Below are 25,405 nucleotides of genomic sequence, written 5' to 3'. Positions count from 1 at the left end.
TGATGAAATGCTCCTCATTCCTTTCCTTAGTTTCAGTACTACTAATTTTGCCATTCCGCTTTGCCTCTTCTTAGTTCAAACTGCTAATTGATTAAATCCACTCAAGGACCTTACCATCAGCTTTGCAGACACAACACTTTCCTTTCAGCATTGCTGTCTAATTATAGTTGGAGGGTGGAAGAATAAATATGTAGGCACATATCCTAAGTGGTGCATCTGTGTAGAAGAATGCACATAAATGGATAATTAAGCATCAACAAAATACCAATAGGATTACAGTGGTGTGTTGGAACAAATAACGATAAATAGGCTTCAGCAACCACTACTTTGACCACAATATCTTGACTGAAATGCAAATGTAACCTCTGTTTTGTTGGAGAAAGCCATTCCAGCATAACCATTTAGAGAGAATAAAATTACTCAAATCATTTTTCATGCATTGATTTGCAAATGAAATGAAATATAAACTCTAGCTTTGCCAAGTACTTGAAACTGTAGATCCCAATACATACCCACAAGAGACATTTCTGGAACTGTTGCGTGATATGGACCATCGACAAACTCTGGAGGATTGTCATTGATGTCTTGGACCTTGATAATGAATTCTGAAGGAGGCTCCAGAGGTTTGTTTGTTTCGCTATCGACTGCTTGGGCTGTCAGCGTATACTCGGCTTTTTCTTCTCGGTCAAGTCTTTTCATCGCATGAATGTCCCCTGTCTTGTCATTGATTACAAAGATAGTCCCAGCTCCATCGCCTGACAGAATGTACTTGATGTTGCTGAGTCCAGGATCCAAATCTGTGTGCAGCTGAAATGACAAAGAAGTGATTTAATGATACAAATGGAACACCATGATCTTCTCGTCCTTTGCCACACATTTTATTTATTTATTTATTTATTTACAGCATTTATATTCTGCCCTTCTCACCCCAAAGGGGACTCAGGGCGGATCACATTACACATATAGGCAAACATTCAATGCTTTTTAACATAGAACAAAGACAAGACAAACATAGGCTCCGAGTGGGCCTCGAACTCATGACCTCCTGGTCAGAGTGATTCATTACAGCTGGTTGCAGCTGGCTTGCTCTCCAGCCTGCGCCACAGCCACAGTAATGAAGGTAATCAGAAAGAAGTCACCTTGTTGGTGTACAAGTGACCGATTGCTAGGACCCTTTATATCAGCATGGATTTTGTGGAAGGAAATTCCCTTTTATAAGACTTTGATAAAGTGAGAAGTGTCTTCAAATATCAATTTTGCAGTTGATTTGTGTTTTTAGAAATTTATTTATGTATTTATTTACAGCATTTATATTCCGCCCTTCTCACCCCGAAGGGGACTCAGGGCGGATCACATTACACATATAGGCAAACATTCAATGCCTTTAAACATAGAACAAAGACAAGACAAACATAGGCTCTGAGCGGGGCTCGAACTCATGACCTCCTGGTCAGAGTGATTCATTGCGGTTAATTGCACTGGCTTGCTCTCCCGCCTGCGCCACAGCCCGGGCCTAATAATGTAAATAATAATAATAATGTAAGATGTTGACAAGAGTAACACTTAAAACTTTGAGCTGGTCGAACTCCTGTGCTCTACTTTTTACTTATATCCCAAACCTAGAAAAATAATCCCCTCCCCCTAAAGACCCAAACAAACAAGAACCACTATTCAAATAAGCAAACGTTGTCTTGGATAGACACGTTTTTAAAAGATGTTTGCATCCCATGGACATTTATGGTTATTTGTGTTGTGTTTCAAATATCTAAAGGGGGGGGGTCTATTTGTGCTTTCATCCAAGCTCTGCTGATCTATGTCACTATTTAAACACGAAAAACAAAGAACAATTTGCATGCCTACTAATCAAAGCTGAATATAATAAAAACCCAGTGCTATATACATTTAAGATTCCATATGTGTTATGCAAATGTTTTTGATGGCTTCAGAAATGAAGAAACGCACCGAATATCCCAAAAGCCATTACATAAGAAGCATTGTGCAATTTCATTCTAACCCATTGATTTATTGTATATAGTTTGGATCTGAATTGATGTTCTGTTTTGTAAATATAGGCTACCTTAAGGAGGACCGCAGTTCATTTAGCAAACATGATCAAAATGATCTTGCCACATTGACAGAAGCAGTGTTAACAGCTCTTTCAGTTCAATAGCTGCTTAATTGAATAATAAAAATGCCTGGTGTATTCATTTCCAGTGGGCTCTTCATGAAACAATGTTTTGAAAAAAGCAAACTACTAAGCAATATTAGGGAAAAGTTTGCTTCAAAAATAACATTGTCCCTCATGTTGTATGCAAGCCTCCATTCCCTGGGCATTATCCAAGTCTCTCTCTGGAAAGTTTATTAATTATTACTAATCACTTGTCAAGTATGATCCATGTACCAGGGACTTGCTCATCTCTGAGGAGAAGGCTTTTGATTTTGAGAATTGAATTGGAGATTTGAAGACAGCATATATTATTCTACAGATGAACAAGGATATATAAATATTTCATTGTCCTTCTCCTGTGAACCACACACACACACACACATATATAGTGATACTTCTTCATTACATAAACTGCTGAAAAGGAGAATTCAACAGTACTAAATGTATAAAATGTGCTATGAAATAAACATATTGCTGGATCTCAAAATATGCACCTAAAAAGATTTATTATTACAACACTCAAAATATGAGCGGTTTGTAAAGGTGGAGTTTGTTTCCAAAAGATACTAAATTTAAAAAAGAAAAGAAAAATGAGTCATGTGTAGAAGCACATTTTTGGCTAGGAGTAGAATAATATGTACGATCATAATGTATCAAATCACTTTGATACAGGGCTTGGAAAAATGCATTTTATAGCAAAAGAATGGATGTTGTGATGGAGTCTTCAAGTAGAGATACTACTAGTTGTATTAGAAGAGGCAGGAAGACGACTCGTGAGCAAGACTCTGATGGGGAACAACAAAGGAAGAGAATCCGGGAAATACTTATGGAACCCACTGATGATGATACCTTTGAGGGTTTTGAAGGGGATTGTGGGGCTGAGAGTCAGGAGGATGGGATGTCAGACTCTGGGAGTGAAGAGATGGATTGGACTAGGGTTCAGGAGATCCAGGAGATTCTTGAGGAACCCACAAGCAGTGGTACATTTGAGGGATGGCACAGAGATGATACAGATGGGTCCCGGGGAGTTATGGGTTTGGATGGAAGGTGGTCTGGCTGGAGACATCGTAGAAGGGCTGCAGCTGGAGGTGGGGCGTTGGGCAACTCCAGTTCTGATGAGGATTTGCAGCAACCAGCTGTGGATGGGGCGTTGGCTGGCTCAAGTTCGGAGGAGGACTTGTAGATAAAAGTAAGTTTGTTGCTAATGTAACTTTGCAATCGGCAAGTTTTGTTGGGCGCTTTTTGGGATCTCTGTTTCAGAAGACGTGTTTGGAAGACTGCTTTGGGACCTGCCGGCTTGCCTCCATCATTTTGGCTCTTTGTGTTTACCTTGGACTGGAATTCGGTGACTCTGACTTCTCCCAAACGATCTGGACTGGAATTCGGTGACTCTGGCTTCTCCCTGGCGACTTGGACTGGAACTCGATATCTGTGACTCTCCCTAACGACACGGACCGGATGTGGCGGCCGTGACTTCTTTACAACACGGTCTAGCTTTAACTACATTTTGGGGCATTGTGTGGCTGTTGGTCACTGGGTAACTGCTCGTAGCTTTCCTGTGTTTGTTTAGCTCCAACCAGCAGGTGGAGCAAGTTTCCAGCTTTCTCAACTAAGTTTGTTTTAATCTGGATTATCTCCAAGGATAATCCAGATTATATCCTGAGTTTGGATTTTTCGAGTTCTTCTTGGACATTATCATCTCACACTGAAGAGAAAGTGTTTTTGAGCCTCTTTTGATTGTTTCTTAGGCTGCTTTGTGTTGTTTTTGCAATAAACTGAGTTTATATTGGCTGGTGTCTGACTCTTAACAATGGAACATTTGTTTTTGATTCCTGTAAAATTTGTTCAGATGGGTATGGTACCTTTGGGAAACTGGCTCCACAAATAGCTTTATAGGTGTTAAAATGTTCCTTTTTAAAAAAATCACAATTTAGACTTGCATGGAAAAAACAATCCTACAATAGGCAGTACAGGGGTCAAAACCCCTGTGAACGATGCTGACATAATGGTTTGTTATGTCAGTCACAGTGTCCTTTTTTGATGGCTGTGCAGTTAAAGATTTTCTATTTCTTGACTCAGCCACCAGCTAAAATCCAGACTAATGAAGTCATCAGAAGAAAAGTTACTCTTAGAAGGAAGCAGAGAAGATCCTCAAGTGTAAAGTATATCACTAATGCCAGTCAGAATCATCTGTATGCTATGTGTAGTTGTGAAATGAAAAATGGATAATAAAGAAAGATGAGAGTAAGAGAAACAATCTGTTTGAAAAGTGCAGAATCTCTCCAACCCACTTGAGCAAAAGAGAGGCCTTTCATGAAGTCAAGCTCACTTCTTCAAGCTAATCAGGTAACTATTTTCTCCTACAAAGAGTGCACTTTCTTGTGAAGCACAAAAAACAATATCTGGAAACAGCTTAGTGCTTTGTCATATATACCTGCGAAAGACATTGATCTTTCTTTCATAAACCTATTGTATGCTCATCCTCAAAGGATATATTTTATTATTTAGATCAGGCATAGTTCCATCTCTATTGTTTAGCAGAAAATAAATTTTGGATATCCATTTTGGTGGTTTTGGACACAGTACAATCTCTTTTTAGTCGTAATGAGTTTTTGTCATTGAAAGACTCAAGCCACCTTCTTGCCCTGAGGACTGGTCTTCAAGCAAAACACCTTTGGCGTCTTGCAAAATGAAGATAAAGTTGTTCAGTCAAATGTTATTCCAGTGAATGCTCATGTTTTATATCAGAGAGCTAGGATCTCCTTAGAAGATCAGTTAGTAGATTGATTTCTTCTTTTGACCCAGACTGAACAGAAAGTGATTATATGTAGACTCCAAACCAGTTCTGTGTGCTAGCCCTTTAATTTACAATGATCTAACTGTAGAATAAATGTTTTGTTTACAATTTTACATAATTTTAATTTTATTTTTTTAAAAGAAATACTTTAAATCACTACAACCATACTATATGAGCTATTGGCCTATATGCATTTGTATTTCATTAACAAACCTGTATCTCATATATGAGATGATGGATAACTTACAATATTGAGCCAAAATCCAATCAAAAGCATTTACTGTATATACTCGAGTATAAGCCTAGTTTTTCAGCCCTTTTTTAAGACTGAAAAAGCCCCCCTCGGCTTATACTCGGGTGAGGGTCCTGGTTGGCTTGTATTTGGGTCAGCTTATACTTGAGAATATATGATACATTTATTATTTTTCTCTATTATTATTTGTATTATTACATTTATTATTTGTCTCTGTTATTGTTGCTACTACAGTAGAGTCTCACTTATCCAACATAAACGGGCCGGCAGAATGTTGGATAAGCGAATATGTTGGATAATAAGGAGGCATTAAGGAAAAGCCTATTAAACATCAAATTAGGTTATGATTTTACAAATGAAGCACCAAAACATCATGTTAGACAACAAATTTGGCAGAAAAAGTAGTTCAATATGCAGTAATGCTATGTAGTAATTACTGTATTTATGAATTTAGCACCCAAATATCACGATATATTGAAAACATTGACTACAAAAATGCGTTGGATAATCCAGAACGTTGGATAAGCGAGTGTTGGATAAGTGAGACTCTACTGTATTACATTTATTTTACTCTATTTTTAATATTATTTTTAATACATTTATTCTTTCACTCTGATATTATTATCATTATTGCATTTATTATTTTACTCTATTTATTATTACTTGTATTATTTTCCTATTGTTGTTGTTGTTATTATTATTATTATTATATGTATTATTTTACTCTATTATTATTAAAAGGATACATAAGCACATTTACACTGAAGAAGATGAGAATAATGATTGGATCAGAGTTGGACAGTCTTATCTTAAATTTGAGCTTGATGTAAATATTCAAAAGCATTTAACCTACTGATGCCTCAATTAATGTAATTTTATTGGCATCTATTTTTATTTCTGAAATTCACCACCCTCGGCTTATATTGGAGTCAATGTTTTCCCAGATTTTGTGGTAAAATTAGGTGCTTCGGCTTATATTTGGGTCAGCTTATACTAGAGTATATACGGTATATGCAGACTCCGAACCAGTTCTGTGTGCTAGCCCTTTAATTTACAATGATCTCACTGTAGAATAAATGCTTTGTTCACAATTGTACATAATTTTAATTTTATTTTTTAAAAACTAATACTTTAAATCACTACAACCATATTATATAAGCTATTGGCCTATATGCATTTGTATTTCATTAACAAGCCTGTATCTCATATATGAGATGATGGATAACTGACAATATTGAGCTAAAATCCAATCAAAAGCATTTAATTGGATCCACACTAAGAACTAAGTTTATATCCTTTTGCTGTTCCTCCTGCCCCAAGTACCACACCAAAATGGCAATTATTGTTTTTCTTGTTTAAAAAATAATTAAAGAAGGATCAAATAAATGATGAATGTGATATTTACGCATGCACACAAAAGCCTTTCTGCATACTGGTAGCAGTCAAAAACACAAAGGCAAATACCGAAAACATTCATGTGATTCTTACTTGAATATAGAAACAATATAATAGACAATCAAACAGATTCTCCACAGATAGCAATCGCTGGGAGCCCTCACCTTTTCTAAAATCTATGATAATTTCTGTGTCACTGAACAAAAGCTAGAAATTATATCTAAAGACAGTAAATGTGGCAATTTCATCCCCCAAGAAACATTTTTTTTAGTTCCATTAAATATGCATCAGAATATAAAGAAACTTTCAAGATTCAGAATCCTCTGCTAATGTCAAGGTTAAAGATCATTAAGCTCGTAATTATGTGAGGCCAGAATAAATGATAAGCAACAGAAAGAGGATAAATGACTGAATTTTCTGCTACAACACAAGTGTTTGACAGTATCTGAAAGTGCAGAAACCGCATCTGCACATTGGACAGCATTTGATGGACAGCAAAGATAGAGACCAGATATGGTTGTATGTGGTGCTGTGCTCCAGGTTGACACACATAGAGCATAAGATAAAGCTAAACATTAAGTCTAGTCATGTATGACTGGGGCTTGGTGCTCATTTCTATTTCTAAGAGCCGGCATTGTCCATAGACACCTCCAAGGTCATGTGGCTGGCATGACTGCATGGAGCGCCGTTACCTTCCCACCAGAGCGGTACCTATTGATCTACTCACAGTTGCATGTTTTCGAACTGCTAGGTTAGCAGAAGCTGGGGCTAACAGTGGGAGCTCACCCTGTTCCCTGGATTTGAACCACCGGCCAGAGGATTTTGGAGGAGGCTAGATTCTTGGCCTTAGTTAAGCCACGTTAGCACTTCTGGAGTATGGTGGGATGGTATCGGTTCAGGTATTGACCAGGTGTACCACAACTTTCAGTATTTGTGTTGTTTGATTGGGTGGATGAGACATGGACCACAATTTAGCTCCCAGGTTTTTTTTTCTTATTTATACTGGTCTCTTAGGACTTCATCACATGCAAGGGCCTCCTTTTCACACGCTTCGAAAAAAGTAAATAGACAAAGTACCATGGAGCCCATCATATGACACAGACAGACTTCTGGTTGTCATCTGTGCTGTTTCATCAGTGAACTGTGTCAGAAGTGTGGAGAAATGGGGGGGATCAGAAGCCAAGGAGAAATAATCTTCTGAGCTTCTGATATGCCTGGAAATGGGAGAAAGTGCTTAGAGACATGTGGGATGGGATCTGCCAGATTCACCCATGTTGAATCATTTCAGTGACATGGAGGAATGGGCATTCTTAAGAATGGTGCCTTGGGTCTCCTCTAAGGGGATGGTTGAGGCTGTGTGATGAGGGTAAATCAATTCTCTGTCTTTTGAAAAGATGGAATCCTTTGTAAAGCAGATGATTCCACACGCAGGATTCTGTTTTCTCCTGCTTTCCTTATCTATGTGTGATGAAGTCCTGAGTGAGAGTGCAAAGTTGACATGTCTTATCACCAATCAGTAAGGTAAAGGTAAAGGTTTCCCCTGACGTTATGTCCAGTCATGTGTGACTCTGGGGGTTGGTGCTCATCTCCATTTCTAAACTGAAGAGCCGGAGTTGTCCGTAGACACCTCCAAGGTCATGTGGCCACTGGCATGACTGCATGGAGCGCCGTTACCTTCCTGCCAGAGCGGTGCCTATAGATCTACTCACATTGACATGTTTTTGAACTGCTAAGTTGGCAGAAGCTGGAGCAACAGCAGGCGCTCACTCCGCTCCCGGGATTTGAACCTGGGACCTTTCGGTCTGCAAGTTCAGCAGCTCAGCGCTTTAACACACTTCGCCACTGGGGCTCCTCACCAATCAGTACACTGATATTACAGTAGAGTCTCACTAATCCAAGCCTCGCTTATCCAAGCCTCTGGATAATCCAAGCCATTTTTGTAGTCAATGTTTCCAATATATCGTGATATTTTGGTACTAAATTCATAAATACAGTAATTACAACATAACATTACTGCGTACTGAACTACTTTTTCTGTCAAATTTGTTGTATAACATGAAGTTTTGGTGCTTAATTTGTAAAATCATAACCTAATTTGATGTTTAATAGGCTTTTCCTTGATCAGTCCTTATAATCCAAGATATTCGCTTATCCAAGCTTCTGCTGGCCCGTTTAGCTTGGATTAGTGAGACTCTACTGTATTTGCCATCCAATATACACTTCATGAAATCTGCATTGCCTTTAATGATGAATCATTTGGACTCAGCAGACTCATTGTTAACATCTGCTGAAAGGCCAGGTGCTTTCAACATCATGCATCTCACAGTAGGTACACAGTTAATAGTACCTGGACTGCAGGAAGCCAGTCTAAGAAACCTATTTAAGAGTTCACAACAGTATCTGCTGTATTGGCATGTGTGTCTCATGGCAGGTAGCAGGGCAAAAACAGATGACTTTTGTGTACACCTTGGCACCCTTTTGGTGAAGAGTAATGCTCTGGATGGACAATTTAGATGAAGCTAGGGTTTGCTCCCATTGATAGTTCTGGGATTTTGGTGAAAATGCCCTAGGTTTAAAGGTAAAGGTAAAGGTTTCTCTTGACATTAAGTCCAGTCATGTCTGACTCTGGGGGTTGGTGCTCATTTCCATTTCTAAGCCGAAGAGCCGGCGTTGTCTGTAGACACCTCCAAGGTCATGTGGCCAGCATGACTGCATGGAGCGCCGTTACTTTCCCGCCGGAGTGGTACCTATTGATCTACTCACATTTGCATGTTTTCGAACTGCTAGGCTGGCAGAAGCTGGAGCTAACAGCGGCCGCTCACACCGCTCCCGGGGTTCAGCTTAGAAATGGAGATGAGCACCAACCCCCAGAGTCGGTCACGACTGGACTTAATGTCAGGGGAAAACTTTACCTTTACCTTACCACCATGATGTGGTAGCTAGGTATGGAAGCATCTGGACATGGCTTCTGTAGTGTTGCTTCTGTAGGCACTTAATGACATCCCCAAGAAGAGGGAATTTTCAGTGACAGGCCATATTCCACTAAAGCTGTAGGATACTGATTTGGTGAAGCTGTTGGTTTTCCTTATAGTGAACGTTTCCACCCTGTTTCCTCATATTGTCAACTGTATATGTTGTTTCATATCTATATATATAAAAGAGTGATGGCATCACGGCGACCCACAAAACAACAAAACTACAGGCCCCCCAACCTCGAAATTTGACAACACAACCCATCATCCACGCCTCTAGGTTGATACAACAAAAAGAAAAGAAAAATAAAGTCCTAATTAGAGAGAGAGGAATAATTGCTTTTATCCAATTGCTGCCAGTTAGAAGGCTAAGCTCCTCCAACTTGGTCTCCTAGCAACCCAATAAAAAATAATAAAAAACACTAAAAAATTGATACAATAAAATACTATAATGTGTTGTCGAAGGTTTTCATGGCCGGGATCACAGGGTTGTTGTATGTCTTTCGGGCTGTGTGGCCATGTTCCAGAAGTATTCTCTCCTGACGTTTCGCCCACATCTATGGCAGGCATCTTCTGAGGATACTATAATACTATAATAACAGAAAATAACTAAAAATAATACAAGAAAATAATAAAATATAATAAATAAAAATATAACTTACAATAAAATTAATTTAAAAATGCAAATAACGTCAAATAAAAATTAAACAACAATTTTTAACCAATACCACCACCACTTTGCCACAGCAACGCGTGGCCGGGCACAGCTAGTGTTGTATATGTGAGTTTTTGAACATCCATAAAAGCAGCTCCTAAGGTTTCATCCTAACTCACAAGTATTAAGAGATGCTTGATTTCTATGTATTAGGCGACATTCACTAAATCTGTGCCTGATGCATCATCTCCCATTTTGAGCTTAACTGTCATTAGCCTAGGAAAGACATGAAACTAAAAAGATCAATGCCCATGCTTTTAATTTAAAGTGGTATAGAATGAAGTAGAAAGATAATATCTTGAATTCTACTTTTCTCTATAGAAACAACACATTGATGACAAAATGGTAACCAGATTATTTCTGAAGGCTGCCAGATTCTGACAATCGTGGACCACGTGCCAGTTGTTTTTGTATAGAGGATGCAGTTGTTACAATAGAGTTTATTTCTGGCTTCCTACCATCACCTTCAGAATATGTTTACTCAGATATCCTTAATCATTGTTAGATCCTCCAGGATTCAGTACTGATCAATGGATTTGATATAAATGTAAATGTTGCACATATCATACCATCACAAATCTTATTTATTATTCAATAATGAATGCATGTCCTGGGGAAAAAAAATAAGATGCCATCATACTGTCGTCTATATTTACAGTTTCCTGTGTACATTCATCACAAACACACATAATTACAAGCAAACAATATACAAGAAATATTGCACAAGCAAATATGCCCAATGGATCATATTTTCGGTGCAGGAAATGCATAATTCTTCACAAAAGAGAATTAGTCCAAACAGAGAGGGAATCAAAATTTAATGAGGTTTTTGTTGGGGGTGGCTTTTTAGAGTGTAATGAGGTTGTTTTTCTCCAGAAGAGACAGGAATTACAAATATCAGTAGGAGGACTGCGGACATATAATATTAAATCTGAATATTCCACTTAAGTGTAAAAATGTGTATTTGTGAATGCACATACATTCACATACTCTGCCATCTCCTGATAATCTGTGCATATTGGATTATTAAAACACACCGTTCTACATGATCTTACACAGTCACATCCAGGACAAGTCCCACTTTGATCTCCCCATCAGTCTAAAAATTATATTTTATCATAAAAGCCAACATTTCAACTGAAAGTGCAGGGCACATGAAAAAAGTATACCCTAGAATTGTTGGCCTCCTACAAACATGACTTTTTAATGATTGTTTTGTTCAATAATCTAGAAAATTATTTTGTTGCAGTATCCTATACTACAAAATATCTTGCTAGAAATAGATAATTGAAGTTAACCACAAAAACACTGAAAAACCTGGGTCACATATAGCTTGACTCATAGATTGCCTGTGCAAGCAAATCTTGCAACCAGGGTCATCCCGTCTTATAACTGCTACCAGCATGACCTCAAGCATCTGCTACCATTCAAATATCCATTGACTCTGCAATAGTGTTGTCATATCCCAGACCTTCTAATCTGGACACTTAATTTCCATACTATGCAAAATTTTATAATGACAGATATTACCAGTTTGCATCTTAATTATGCAGATTCAGTACCCGAATCATTGCCTTTTTCCTGCTGTATTTTAACCTTGGTGCTATTTTATAGTAACTATTCATAATAGAGAGTGACAGCATGTTATAGTGGTTTGAGTGTTGGATTGGCACTCCAGAAAACCAGCATTGAAATCCCCACTCAGTCATGGGAATCCCCTGGGGCAAGTTACATTATCTCATCTTTAAAGGAAAGCAATGTTAAACCTCCTCTGAAAAAATCTTGACAAGAAAAATATAAGTCAGAACTGGGGACTCATCACAACAACATCAAACTCTCGTGAGAGAATGAACAGAGTACTGCTTATAGTTCTGCATTTGGAACAGCATGTTCGGATTCCGGTTTATTCATGAAATTTGTTATGTGACTTTGAGGCACCATTACAGCTGAGGACATTTCTGTTACAGGGTTATTGTGGGAAATAATTGTAGGATTGGAAACATCTAAATTACTTGCTGTCACTCCTGCTGTGGTAAACAATAACTTTTTTGCCATACATAAGCACTCCTAACGTTACTGTTTTCTTATAAAATCCATTTAATCTTCTTATTTTTTACAGTTTTCTTACTGTTACATCCCGGGGCAGCTAACAAAGGATGCCCCCAGGCAGAAAGTAACCAGTAGATGAAGCCATTCAATGCAAATTAGGGTGATTAACTGCAACACTCACGCTGGCCTCCAACTGACAAGAGTTCTTCCCTCACCCTGGACTTCCCATATAAATATACTAGCTGTGCCCGGCCACGCGTTGCTGTGGCAAAGTGGTGGTGGTATTGGTTAAAAATTGTTGTGTAATTTTTATTTGACGTTATTTGCATTTTTTATTAATTTTATTGTAAGTTATATTTTTATTTATTATATTTTATTATTTTCTTGTATTATTTTTAGTTATTTTCTGTTATAGTATTTTATTGTATCAATTTTTTAGTGTTTTTTATTATTTTTTATTGGGTTGCTAGGAGACCAAGTTGGAGGAGCTTAGCCTTCTAACTGGCAGCAATTGGATAAAAGCAATTATTCCTCTCTCTCTAATTAGGACTTTATTTTTCTTTTCTTTTTGTTGTATCAACCTAGAGGCGTGGATGATGGGTTGTGTTGTCAAATTTCGAGGTTGGGGGGCCTGTAGTTTTGTTGTTTTGTGGGTCGCCGTGATGCCATCACTCTTTTATATATATAGATATAAACCTTCCTTGCTGAGTTTCTCCATACCTCACAACCTCTGAGGATGCCTGCCATAGATGTGGGTGAAACGACAGAAGAGAATACTTCTAGAATATGGCCATACAGCCCGGAAAACATACAACAACCCAATAAGGGTGTTGATTTGCAAGTGGAATTTGGAGAAAGAAAACGAAAGTGATAGTGAACTTTTCACATCCCCACTCACAGTGTATATTATGAAACCATGTTTCTGAAGACACACCAGATACTATTCATTTTTCTGTGTATGTAATTAAATTATTATTTGTGAAAGGCATATCGTAGAACCCTTTTTATTCCTTTCTTCACGATAATTACACAATAGAAATACATATTTATAGATATAGAATCTTATTGTCTCCAGGCCTGATGGGGGAATCTTCCTGAAAAGTATCTCATCTCAAAAGCAGATCTCATTTATTTATTTATTATTTATTTATTTACATCACTTTTACCCTGCCTTTCTCTCCGAGGAGACTCAAAGCGGCTTACAGTAAATGGCAAAAATTCAATGCCTAAAAACAATGTAAAAACAACAATTCATATAAAACAATCTACAAAACAACAGTTCATATAAAACAGATACCATTACAAAATAAAATCATATTATATAAAATTTTAAGAATGTCCAAGATTAAAATCCATTCATCCAGAATCCTCAAGTCTTCGTACTTTAATTATCCCAGAGTCCCAATGACTCTAGCTTTTTGGACTGCTTCACAATTTTCTTTGAATGCTAGGAAGCTCCAGCTCACTTTCTAAATAGTGATGTCACTGCTGTATACATTTGGGCTGTGCAAAAAATCACAAGAGGGTCATAAGTGATAAGAGGTTTTTTTTTAATATCTGTAAATTATGACTACATTTACAAAGATCATGCAGCACCCCCCCCCTCAATACAAATGAATGAAAATGTGTCATAAGAGCTCTGTAAGGAGAAGTTGCTCCTGGCATTTCCAATACAACAGCCCAGAAGGTGACTAGCAGTTGAATTTGTCCATTCAGGAAGGCGTTTCTTGCAAGGGAATCCTTTTAGGATTGCCACAGCCAGGCTTAGGATTCTTTTAAGTTCAAATTTCAACTTCCCCATTTCGGCCCATTTCGGCCCATATTGCACTTTGCCTGGGTTCTATGAATTAGTCTCCAGTGTTAATATTGTATGTTTTATGTTGATTTTAATGATTTTTTTTTTTACTGTAATTGATGTTTTTATTGGATAACTGTTTTTTTGCTGTGTTTTGATATTTGATTGTTTTATCGGGCAAGGCCCCATGTAAGCCGCCCCGAGTCCCTTCGGGGAGATGGGGCAGGGTATAAAAATAAAGTTGTTATTATTATTATTATTATTATTATTATTATTATTATTATTATTATTATTATTAATGTGTATGTGTGTGTGTGGGGGGTGTCCATCTAAGATTCATTTTGGGGTTTTCCTTTTTATTGTTTTTATGGTTGTTGTTGTTGTTATTTGTAAAATTTTAAAAATTCCCTAAAAATCAGTGGTTATGTGAATCTTTCTTAAACTTGGGGGCAAGGATGCCCTGGTTATATTGTGTCATTGTAGAGAAATTCAAGGAGCTAGCTTTTTTTTTTTTTTTTTTGAAGAAATTGTCCATAAAACTTCCAAAATATCCTAAAAATCAGTGGATTAGTGAAACTTTCTGAACCTTGGGGGGTTTAGAGTGGTAAAAGTTGTAGCAAATTTCATCCCAAAAGTCCTAAATCTGAGGGAGAGAGGAGCCCTGTTAGCATCACTATTGGCACAAATGGGCAAATAACAAAAAAAAACTAATGAATTTTTCAGAACTCTGTCATAGATCCAACACAGACCCCATACAATTTTTTCAAAACACTGCAATGAGGGGGGGGGGGCACTAATTTAGTTAAGATAAACAAAGCAGGCTTTTTTAGTCGTGCACACCCCTAGTGTACATGCATTTCTATACCCCACTGCTTCCGATAATTGTAATATTTTTCTCATGCTGAGAACCTTTCCCCACCTATCTTATCATTATTATTGTCTTGTGTGACTTGTCTTTTTGCTAGATAGATTAAAAACCATCAGGTGGCAAGGAGGATTTGTTTTTTATGCCACTGGTATCTGGTATCATCTGAAGATGATCTCAAATGCTTTTCTAAACTTTATCCCCCTTCGCCACTGAATCAAACTAGTTACCATATATACTCGAGTATAAGCCGACCTGAATATAAGCTGAGGCACCTAATTTTACCACAAAGAAACTGGGAAAACATTGACTTATACTAGCTGAGGGTGGTAAATTTCAGAAATAAAAATAGATACCAATAAAATTACATTAATTGGGGCATCAGTAGGTTAAATGTTTTTGAATATTTACATAAAGCTCAAATTTAAGATAAGACTGTCCAACTCTGATCAAATCATTATTCTCATCTTCTTCAATGTAAATGTGCTTATGTATCTTTTTAATAATAATAGAGTAAAATAATGCATGTAATAATAATATAATAATAAATACAGGAAAATAACACATGTAATAATAAATAGAATAAAATGATAACTACAATAATAATAATAATTAATAAGAAGATCAGAGTGAAATAATAATGTATTATTAATAATAATAAAAATAGAGTAAGATAAATGTAATAGTAGCAACAATAATAGAGAAAAATAATAAATGTAATAATACCAATAATAATAGAGAAAAATAATAAATGTACCATATATTCCCAAGTATAAGCTGACTCAAATATAAGCCAACCAGGACCCTCACCAGAGTATAAGCCGAGGGGGGCTTTTTCAGTCCTAAAAAAGGGCTGAAAAACTAGGCTTATACTCGAGTATATACAGTACATCTAGTTTAATTCAGCAGAATCAAAATGTGGCTGCTTTGTATCCTGCCAAAGGTTGAGTGTCCCTCTTCACCCTGTTGCTATTAAAAAGCATTCAAAATAGGAAAGTATAAACACAAGTAAAACATGTTGAGTTGTATGAGATAATGTGGAATAAAACTGATATAGAATCTAACAAGCATACAGGGTTAGATGCATCCTTGGAAGTGCAATGTGTCCCAGCATCAACCACCAAAAGATTCTTTGTTTTTAGCTATGAGAATCATGTGAGGAGCATCCTTTTTAATTGCGGCATTTGTCTTATATAATTATTACGGTTTCTTACCATTAAAACTGAAACAAATCTGAAATACTCTGTACTATGGATTCTTCAAATGCCCTGAGCACAATAGATTATGAAATAAAAATGCACATTCAGCCCAACAAAGGAACAAGAGCCACACACTTCATCGAAGCCTTACGGAAAGGTATTAGAACACTTTGATTAACATAAGCAGATTGCAGTCATTGGGGCAATTCTACATTCTCTACTTGGAAATGCAGCCAGAATGCATTGCATTTAATGGCTGTTTTCCTTGTTCAGGTTGCTCTCCATGGTGCTGTAATTTAAAGAGGCTGACTGCTGTGCTGCTAGGAAGAATCAGAGTTGGGAGGATAGCTTGCTATTAATTCCTTTTCTTCAATAATCAAGGTAAGATAAAAGTTGAATTACTAAGCAAATGAGAGAGAAGTCCACACCTTCTGCAGCATTAACTGCAACTGTAGTTAGATGGTGGTCTCTGGAGAGTTTTCAAACAAAGGATTCTTGGAGTTTCTGGGAAGAGAGTAGGAGAGCTGTGATGTGGCAGTCCACCCTGACTTTTGATTGCTTTTTAAAGCCTGTTGTGGGGTTTTTTTGTTTGCTTTGGACAATGCCGGCTCTTCGGTTTAGAAATGGAGATGAGCATCAACCCCCAGAGTCGGTCACGACTGGACTTAACATCAGGGGAAAACCTTTACCTTACTCATGCTAACATTTCATGTAACTCACTCCTTTGATTGTGGAATTGTTACTTTTGGTTACTTTGACGAATATAAAGGTCCGTGGCTGCACACAATGATAGAAAGTTCAAAAGATGGCTGATGCTGTGGCTCAAGCTGCTGCATTCAGATGTATTTTTAAATAACTAGGGAAAGTAGGCAGTTACTTTAAAATCTACTTAAGTGTTTTTATTTTGGCAATGTAACTATAATGAGCCGTTTTTGAAAGCAGCCTTCTAAGCTATGCTGAAATACTTTATTTTTCTAATTGATACCTTAATATGGATAAGATAATATATACTACTAGCTGTGCCAGGCCACGCGTTGCTGTGGTGTAGTATGGTGGTATGGGAAATAAATTATTGAGGAATTGGTGGTAGTTAAGGTAAAGGGTAAAGGTTTTCCCCTGACATTAAGTCCATTATAAATGGGTCATATAACTGTGTGGAAGGGCCTTGAGTCTACACTGCCATATAATCCAGTGCAAATTAGATAATCTGTGGAAGAGGCCTAAGAGAGGCCTAAGTCTGCCTGTCCCCTGGGCTGAGTTGGTTGCTAGGAGACCAAGTGGGCAAAGATTAGTCCTCTAACTGGCAGCAAATGGATAAAAACAATTATTCATTTCCCTCTAATTAGGACTTTATTTTTCTTTTCTTTTTGTTGTATCAACCTAGAGGAATTGATGATGGATTGTGTTGTCAAATTTCGAGGTTAGGGGGCCTGTAGTTTTGTTGGTCGCCATGATGCCATCACTCATTTATATATATAGATTAGTCAGCAAAATCATAAAATAGTTGGAGTCTAGAGGAAAAAACCCCAATATAAGCTTTGATTGTATTTTCCTGCATGACAGGGGTGTGTGTGGACTGGATAGCCCTTGTGGTCTCTTCTGTCTTTCTGTGAGTAGAAGTAAAAAATATGTGGACACAATGGTAATTCCATATAAATGGCAGTGCGTGACTATCCAGAAGGTGAGTGCTCTGGTTAAGACTGCATAATGTGCAAAGCTGACTGTCCAAATAGAAACTATCTCCCAGCAACTGGCTGTCAAACACATCCTGAATTTGAAAAATATAAGCATCAGCTATGCAGCCTGTATCTCAGCTAAAACAGAAAGCCATTGGGAAGGTGACTTTTGGCAACATGAACAGGAAGATAACAGTTAGCCTGTGTGAGATGGATTCAAATGGAGTTCAGTGCAGAGAGGATTTTGTGACTCCTGTTTTCATTAATAACTAAACACAGATGTCTATTCTAAACAATATCTGAAAAATATACAACCACTATAAAGGTTCAAAGCATGGAAAACAATATGTATATTAGAGCATCATATACATAATAATAACAATAGTAATACAACAGATGATCAAATTCAGTTAGCTGTAGCGACACACAGTTGTAACTCACAGATTATCTATATACAGTAGAGTCTCACTTATCCAACATAAACGGGCCGGCAGAACATTGGATAAGCGAATATGTTGGATAATAAGGAGGCATTAAGGAAAAGCCTATTAAACATCAAATTAGGTTATGATTTTACAAACGAAGCACCAAAACATCATGTTAGTCAACAAATTTGGCAGAAAAATACGCAGTAATGCTATGTAGTAATTACTGTATTTATGAATTTAGCACCAAAATATCACAATATATTGAAAACATTGACTACAAAAATGTGTTGGATAATCCAGAACGTTGGATAAGCGAGTGTTGGATAAGTGAGACTCTACTGTATATAAAAGGGTAATGAAATTTCGGCCTAGGACAAAAAAACCAACTACACATCCCAGAAACACTAAACTTGGCAGCACAACCCGTCATCCATGCCTCTACATTCATACAACAAAAAAGAAAAGAAAAATAAAGTCCTAATTAGAGGGAGAAGGAATAATTGTTTTTATCCAATTGCTGTCAGTTAAAAGGCTAAGGTCCGCCCACTTGGTCTCCTAGCAACCCACTGAGCCCAGGGGACAGGCAGAGTTAGGCCTCACTTAGGCCTCTTCCACACTGCCTATAAGATACAGATTATCTGATTTTAACTGGATTATATGGCAATGTAGACTCAAGGCCCTTCCTCACAGCTATATAACCCATTTATAATCTTATTTTATCTGCTTTGAACTGCATTATCTTGACTATTTCCCATACCACCATACTTTGCCACAGCAACACGTGGCCGGGCACAGCTAGTAAAGATATATAGACTGCAATCACCCAAACTTAAATGCTCCTTGTAGCATTTTGATCATCTGTTGTATTACTCCTGTTTTCATGCCAAGACATGCATGTTTATTGTGTAAGCCATTCCAAAAAGGCAACACAAGGTAACTTAGACAGTGTTTTCTGGTTTTGGTTTATCTATATAATTACTCACATGAACCCTATGTAGGCAGTCTTCAAGTTACAAACAAGATGAATTCTATAGGTTTCTTCTTAAGTTGAATTTGTATATAAATCAAAACAGGTACATTTCTAAGATGTAACTCCAGGCCAAATACACACGCACACGCACACACAAACACACATTGAGCTTTGGATAGAATAGGAAATTAACACCCCTGTTGTGTTTGCTTTACTGTCTGTGCCCCTGTTTAGGAGATTTCACTGCACTTTCTGTCCCTGTGATCATTGGATTTTTTTTAAAAAAATGCTTGTTGTGGAAACAAAGATTGGTGAAAAAGCTTCACTGGAGATCGCTTTTACCCATGATAACTCTTCCAGGAGTGAATTTCCCTTCAGAGATAAAGATTTCTCTCATTTCCTGTTGTCTCATCCTCATTCTTAAGTATGGCTCATTTGTAAACTGGATGTTTGTAATGCAGGGACTGCCTGTAGTCCTACAATGAGCCCACAATTTCAGGTTCACATAAGATCCTGAGAAGGAATTTAACTATTACTATCTAATAGTTATTACTTACTTACTATATTTATATCCTGCTCTCTCTTATCCCAAAGGGGACTCAGAGAGGTTTACAGTATGGCAATATTCAATGGTGCATATCCAACAAATAAAAATACATACACACACACACACACACACACACACACACACACATATACTAGCTATGCCCGGCCACGCGTATGGTGGTATGGGAAATAAAGTATTGAGGAATTGGTGGTAGTTGAATCTCTTATTATTATCCAACATATTCACTTATCCAACCTTCTGCCAGCCTGTTTATGTTGGATAAGTGAGACTCTACTGTATATTTATAATCTTATATTATCTGCTTGGAACTGGATTATATGAGTCCCCTTCTACACAGCTGGATAAAATGCATACTGAAGTGGATTATATGGCAGTGTGGAGTCAAGACAATGCAGTTCAAAGCAGATAATATAAGAATATAAATCGGTTATATAGCTGTGTGGAAGGGCCTTGTGTCTACACTGCCATGTAATCCAGTTCAAATCTGATAATCTGTATTTTATAGGCTGAGTGGGTTGTTAGGAGACCAAGTGGGCGGAGCTTAGCCTTCTAACTGGCAGCAATTGGATAAAAACAATTATTCCTCTCCCTCTAATTAGGACTTTATTTTTCTTTTCTTTTTGTTGTATCAACCTAGAGGCGTGGATGAGGGGTTGTGCTTTCAATTTTCAAGGTTGTAGGGTATTTAGTTTTGTTGTTTTGTCCGCTGCCGTGATTCCATCACTCTTTTATATATATATAGATACAGTAGAATCTCATTTATCCAACACACTTGTAAATACAGTAATAGCAACATAACATTACTGCGTATTGAAGTACTTTTTCTGCCAAATTTGTTGTATAACATGATGTTTTGGTGCTTAATTTGTAAAATCATAACCTAATTTGATGTTTAATAGGCTTTTCCTTAGTCCCTCCTTATTATCCAAGATATTCACTTATCCAAGCTTCTGCCGGCCCATTTAGCTTGGATAAGTGAGACTCTACTGTATATGTATGTATATATGCACACACACACACACACATATATATACATACATACACACACACACACACATACACACATACACATACACATACATACACACACAAACATATAAAACATATATATGATACTTAGTCCAGGAGTCGTCGTTTGTGTTGCTACAATTATGCCAGTTTGCTATCGCACTACTCAAATACTTGATCCCACAGCCATGTGTTCACTGTTTTCCTGAAAACCAGGAGGGAGGAGGCCAGTCTGATGCCACTGGTGAGGGAATTCCACAGTTGAAGGGCCACCAATGAGAAAGCCCTGTCACTCATTCTCACCAGTCACACTTGTGAAGGATGTGGGACCGAGAGCAGGGCCTCCCCAGAAGATCTTAATGCTTCACTGGTTCATAGGGAGAAATACATTCGGACAGGTAAGTTGGGCTGGATCCAAATGTTATGAAATTTGGTGGACTTACAATGGTAGACGTGTCCTCCAAATGTGGTCATTTTCATCACGATAGCCCTAAAATGTTGGGAAGGGAGCCCGGGGAGCCCAGCTCCCACTGCCGCCAATGGGCTGGATCTAGCTACATTTTTTGACTGCGGACCAAAAACAGCTATTCGGCTACATGCCCATTTTCAGGATGCATGCAAAAACAGATCTGGGGATCTCTCGAAATTCAGCCAACAGAAACAGATCGAGGTTCAGCCGAAATGTGCAAGCCTAATGTTCAGTTCATACCAGCTTTTCAATTTCACTTAATTCTGATTTTTCCCCTTGTCCCTGATTATCAGTAACTTTGTGTGCACTTGGAAAAGGGGAAGCAAAATTGCAATTTTGACATAATATTTTAGATGATTGCACCAATATAACAACAACTACTCTTTATTGATTAGTCAATTTTGACCATATCAAAACATGTGAAACATACAAAACGTATACACTTACCCATACATACAGTAAAACCATGTATAGATACAAAGCATCCCGGCCTATTAGCCTACCAACCCACTCCTAGGTAGTTGTGCAAATACAGAATAAAAAGATTAAAATTAAAATTAATTATTCCCTTAAGGTAAGGTTTAAACGGGGGCAAGGGTAAGTAAAACTATATTGTCCAATTGCACCAATATAGTTTTGTACAAACTGTTGGGAAATACATCTGATCTGATCCTTCAGTTTGGCAAAACACAACACAAAACTAATGCTGAAATAACCATGTGTGTCAACACACCATAAATAACTCCATGCTGTTTTATATCTGCTATGTATATTAATGTACATAAGGATTGGTAGAACATTCAAAATAATTTTATAAAACCATGCAAATGATCAAATTGATGTTGTTTATTTGCAGTGCTTTAGTAGTGCTGCATTCATCTCTATTAGCCTTGCAGAGAGGCAGAAGATACAAGTGTTTAGAATTGTATAAAAATAAGCTTAGAAAAAAAATCAAGGATCCCTGATACATTTTTTAATTGAAGCAAAGGGGGGGGGGGTTGGAGGAAGGGAAATCAGAGGCATCTTTATACAGCAGTCCCCAAGTTATGAACATGATAGGCTCTATAGATTTGTTCTTAAGTTGAATTTGTGTGCAAGTCAGAAAAGGTATATTTTAAAGTGTGCCCCTGTTCAGGAGATTTCACCACACTTTTTGTCCCTGTGATCAACAGATTTTTTAAAAATTGGCTTGTGGAAACAAGGATTGGTGAAAATGCTTCACAGAATTTAGGGCTTTTGCACGGTTAAGCACCCCATACAAGCATGAAGGAGTACACTGTGCAAAAAAAGTGGATTGGTAAAGAGCAAAATCTTTCCATTTTTGAAGTCTTCCTAAGCTCTCTTGGCTCTCAGGAGTTGACTGACTGACTTCTTCCCCAGCTGATAGTGCTTGTGGCTCTGAATAATACTGGCAGTTATTATTCACTATGATTGATCCGCCCATCAAGAAGACAGGAGGCAGAAAACTCACCTTCCCTTTCCTGTTCTGCAGTCATACTCACTGTGAATGTGATGCCATATCTTTCAAAACAGACTATGGGGGGTAAAATCAAACCAACACATCACTCCATCTCTGCTGAAACAGAAGCTGCTCCTAAAAGTCATCTCATCCTAAGAGACATGTTTCAAATTCAGGAGAATCCCAAGACCAGCTGGTGACTTGAATAGGTATGGAAGATTTCTAATTTGAAAAAAGGGTTCCTTAGAAGCAAAATGAATCTGAATCACAATCTTATTGGAGATAATAAATTCCCGCTTCATTACTTATTCAAATTTGGGGAGACAGAAAAATTCATTTCTGCAAAAACATACTACAGTAGAGTCTCACTTATCCTAGCCTCGCTTATCCAAGCCTCTGGATTATCCAAGCCATTTTTGTAGTCAATGTTTTCAATATATTGTGATATTTTGGTGCTATTATTATTATTTATTTATTTACAGCATTTATATTCCTCCCTTCTCACCCCGAAGGGGACTCAGGGCAGATCACATTACACATATAGGAAAACATTCAATGCCTTTTAATACAGAACAAAGACAAACAAACATAGGCTCCAAGCGGCCTCGAACTCATGACCTCCATGCTTGCTCTCCCGCCTGTGCCACAGCCCGGGCGCGATTCGTAAATACAGTAATTACAATATAATTACAACATAACATTACTGTGTATTGAACTACTTTTTCTGTCAATTTTGTTGTATAACATGATGTTTTGGTGCTTAATTTGTAAAATCATAACCTAATTTGATGTTTAATAGGCTTTCCCTTAATCCCTCCTTATTATCCAAGATATTCACTTATCCAAGCTTCTGCCGGCCCGTTTAGCTTGGATAAGCGAGACTCTACTGTATTTAAGGAAAATGCCAAAAGCAATTTTTGGAGAAGTTTTGTGAGCAATAGATGTACCAACTATTTATTGTTGTTGAATTTTTTAAGCCTTTTCAATTCCTTGGGGAGAAAGGATGGTAAATAAAGTACTATAATATTTTGTAGGATTACTTTCATGTTTGATCCTCTCTGTCTAATTTTCAAACCCCCATTTTCTCTGAACCCTCACCTCTGACAACGACAAATACATGAACAAATGTTCTACTTTTAACCTTCTTAATTTTTTTCCTGGTTACTTAGTTGTCATTTCCATAGCAATTGCCAATAAAAAAAACCTGAACATACCTCCACTGTTTCACAGATTAAACATGTGAACATGTGTGGCTGAGCAACATGTTCCAACATGCAAAATCAAAAAGCAAAAGTTACAAACTAGAAAGAACATACAGTAGAGTCTCACTTATCCAACATAAATGGTCTGACAGAATGTTGGATAAGCGAATATGTTAGATAATAAGGAGAGATTAAGGAGAAGCCTACTAAACATCAAATTAGGTTATGATTTTAGAAATTAAGCACCAAAGCATGTTATACTACAAACCTGGCAGAAAAAGTAGTTCAATACACAGTAATGGTATGTAGTAATTACTGTATTTACGAATTTCGCACCAAAATATCATGATATATTGAAAACATTGACTACAGAAATGCGTTGGATAATCCAGAACGTTGGATAAGCGAGTGTTGGATAAGTGAGACTCTACTGTATACATCTTCTATTTTAATCAGAGAAACTTTTGTCCTGAGTTCAAACAAGTCTGAATAAAAGAGGAATGTAGCAATCAAGACATACAATATAATACCAACAAGTGTTGGAAAGAATAACCAAATGCTCAAGGAGAGAAGACTTATTGGGTGTCCAAAACCAGTAACACCGTTCTGAAAATCTTAATGAATCTTTGTAAGTTATTCTGATCTTAACCCACACCAACCCTCTGGAAGAAAGAAGGAGGGAAAAGCAGAGAACACTATATGAAGCACAGAATCTTACAGTCCTTTGGAAATATTTTGGTGCAATCTATTATTTGTTTGTTTGCTTGCTTAAACATATCTCTGTGGATGAAAATCAAATGTTGCTGCTAATGTTGAGAAATGGTATTGAATCTTGCATAATAATACAAATATATGTTTGGTCTGTTTGTTTATTAAAGTCAGAATAATAATAACAAAACACCAAAAGCAACATTTACTCTCTGTGTTTACTTCCAATGTGTTTGAAATGTATCAGATGTAATTTGCTGAAAAACAGCTTTTAAATGTTATCCAGATTTGACAGCGACACAATAAATTGCAGCCTTTTTTATCACCAATTAAATTTATGAGGAAACTTGAAGATTTTCACTTATATATTGGAGTCACTCCGACATTATATCAAGAAGTCTTAAAATCAGATAAAAGAATTATCACATGGATATGGTAGAATGGTCAATACGGAAAGTTTGAAGGAACTGGTTATGCAAATAATATATACAGTGTTCCCCTGCTACTTCATAGAATCATAGAATCATAGAATAGTAGAGTTGGAAGAGACCTCAAGGGCCATCTAGTCCAACCCCCCGCTAAGAAGCAGGAAATCGCATTCAAAGCACCTCCGACAGATGGCCATCCAGCCTCTGCTTAAAAGCCTCCAAAGAAGGAGCCTCCACCACGGCCCGGGGGAGAGAGTTCCACTGCCGAACAGCCCTCACAGT

At 37.4% G+C, this 25,405-nt stretch overlaps 1 protein-coding gene across 4 annotated transcripts in view; it reads right to left on the bottom strand.

Annotated features, from left to right (window-relative positions):
* The window catches only part of cdh8 (cadherin 8), a 342,332-nt gene that overhangs the window by 190,163 nt on the left and 126,764 nt on the right, over positions 1–25,405 (bottom strand). For all 4 annotated transcript variants that reach the window (XR_010000603.1, XR_506715.3, XM_062961879.1 and 1 more), the window contains exon 3: positions 513–807. Coding sequence is in view for 2 of the 4 variants with exons in the window: in XM_062961879.1 (XP_062817949.1) it covers positions 513–807 (295 nt within the window). In the remaining 2 variants the exon portion in view is untranslated. The remainder of the gene's footprint in view (positions 1–512; positions 808–25,405) is intronic.

The sequence above is a fragment of the Anolis carolinensis genome, unplaced genomic scaffold (genome assembly GCF_035594765.1).
Source record: "Anolis carolinensis isolate JA03-04 unplaced genomic scaffold, rAnoCar3.1.pri scaffold_9, whole genome shotgun sequence".
Classification (NCBI taxonomy): Eukaryota; Metazoa; Chordata; class Lepidosauria; order Squamata; family Dactyloidae; genus Anolis; species Anolis carolinensis.
This window is presented reverse-complemented; position numbering and strand designations above follow the sequence as displayed.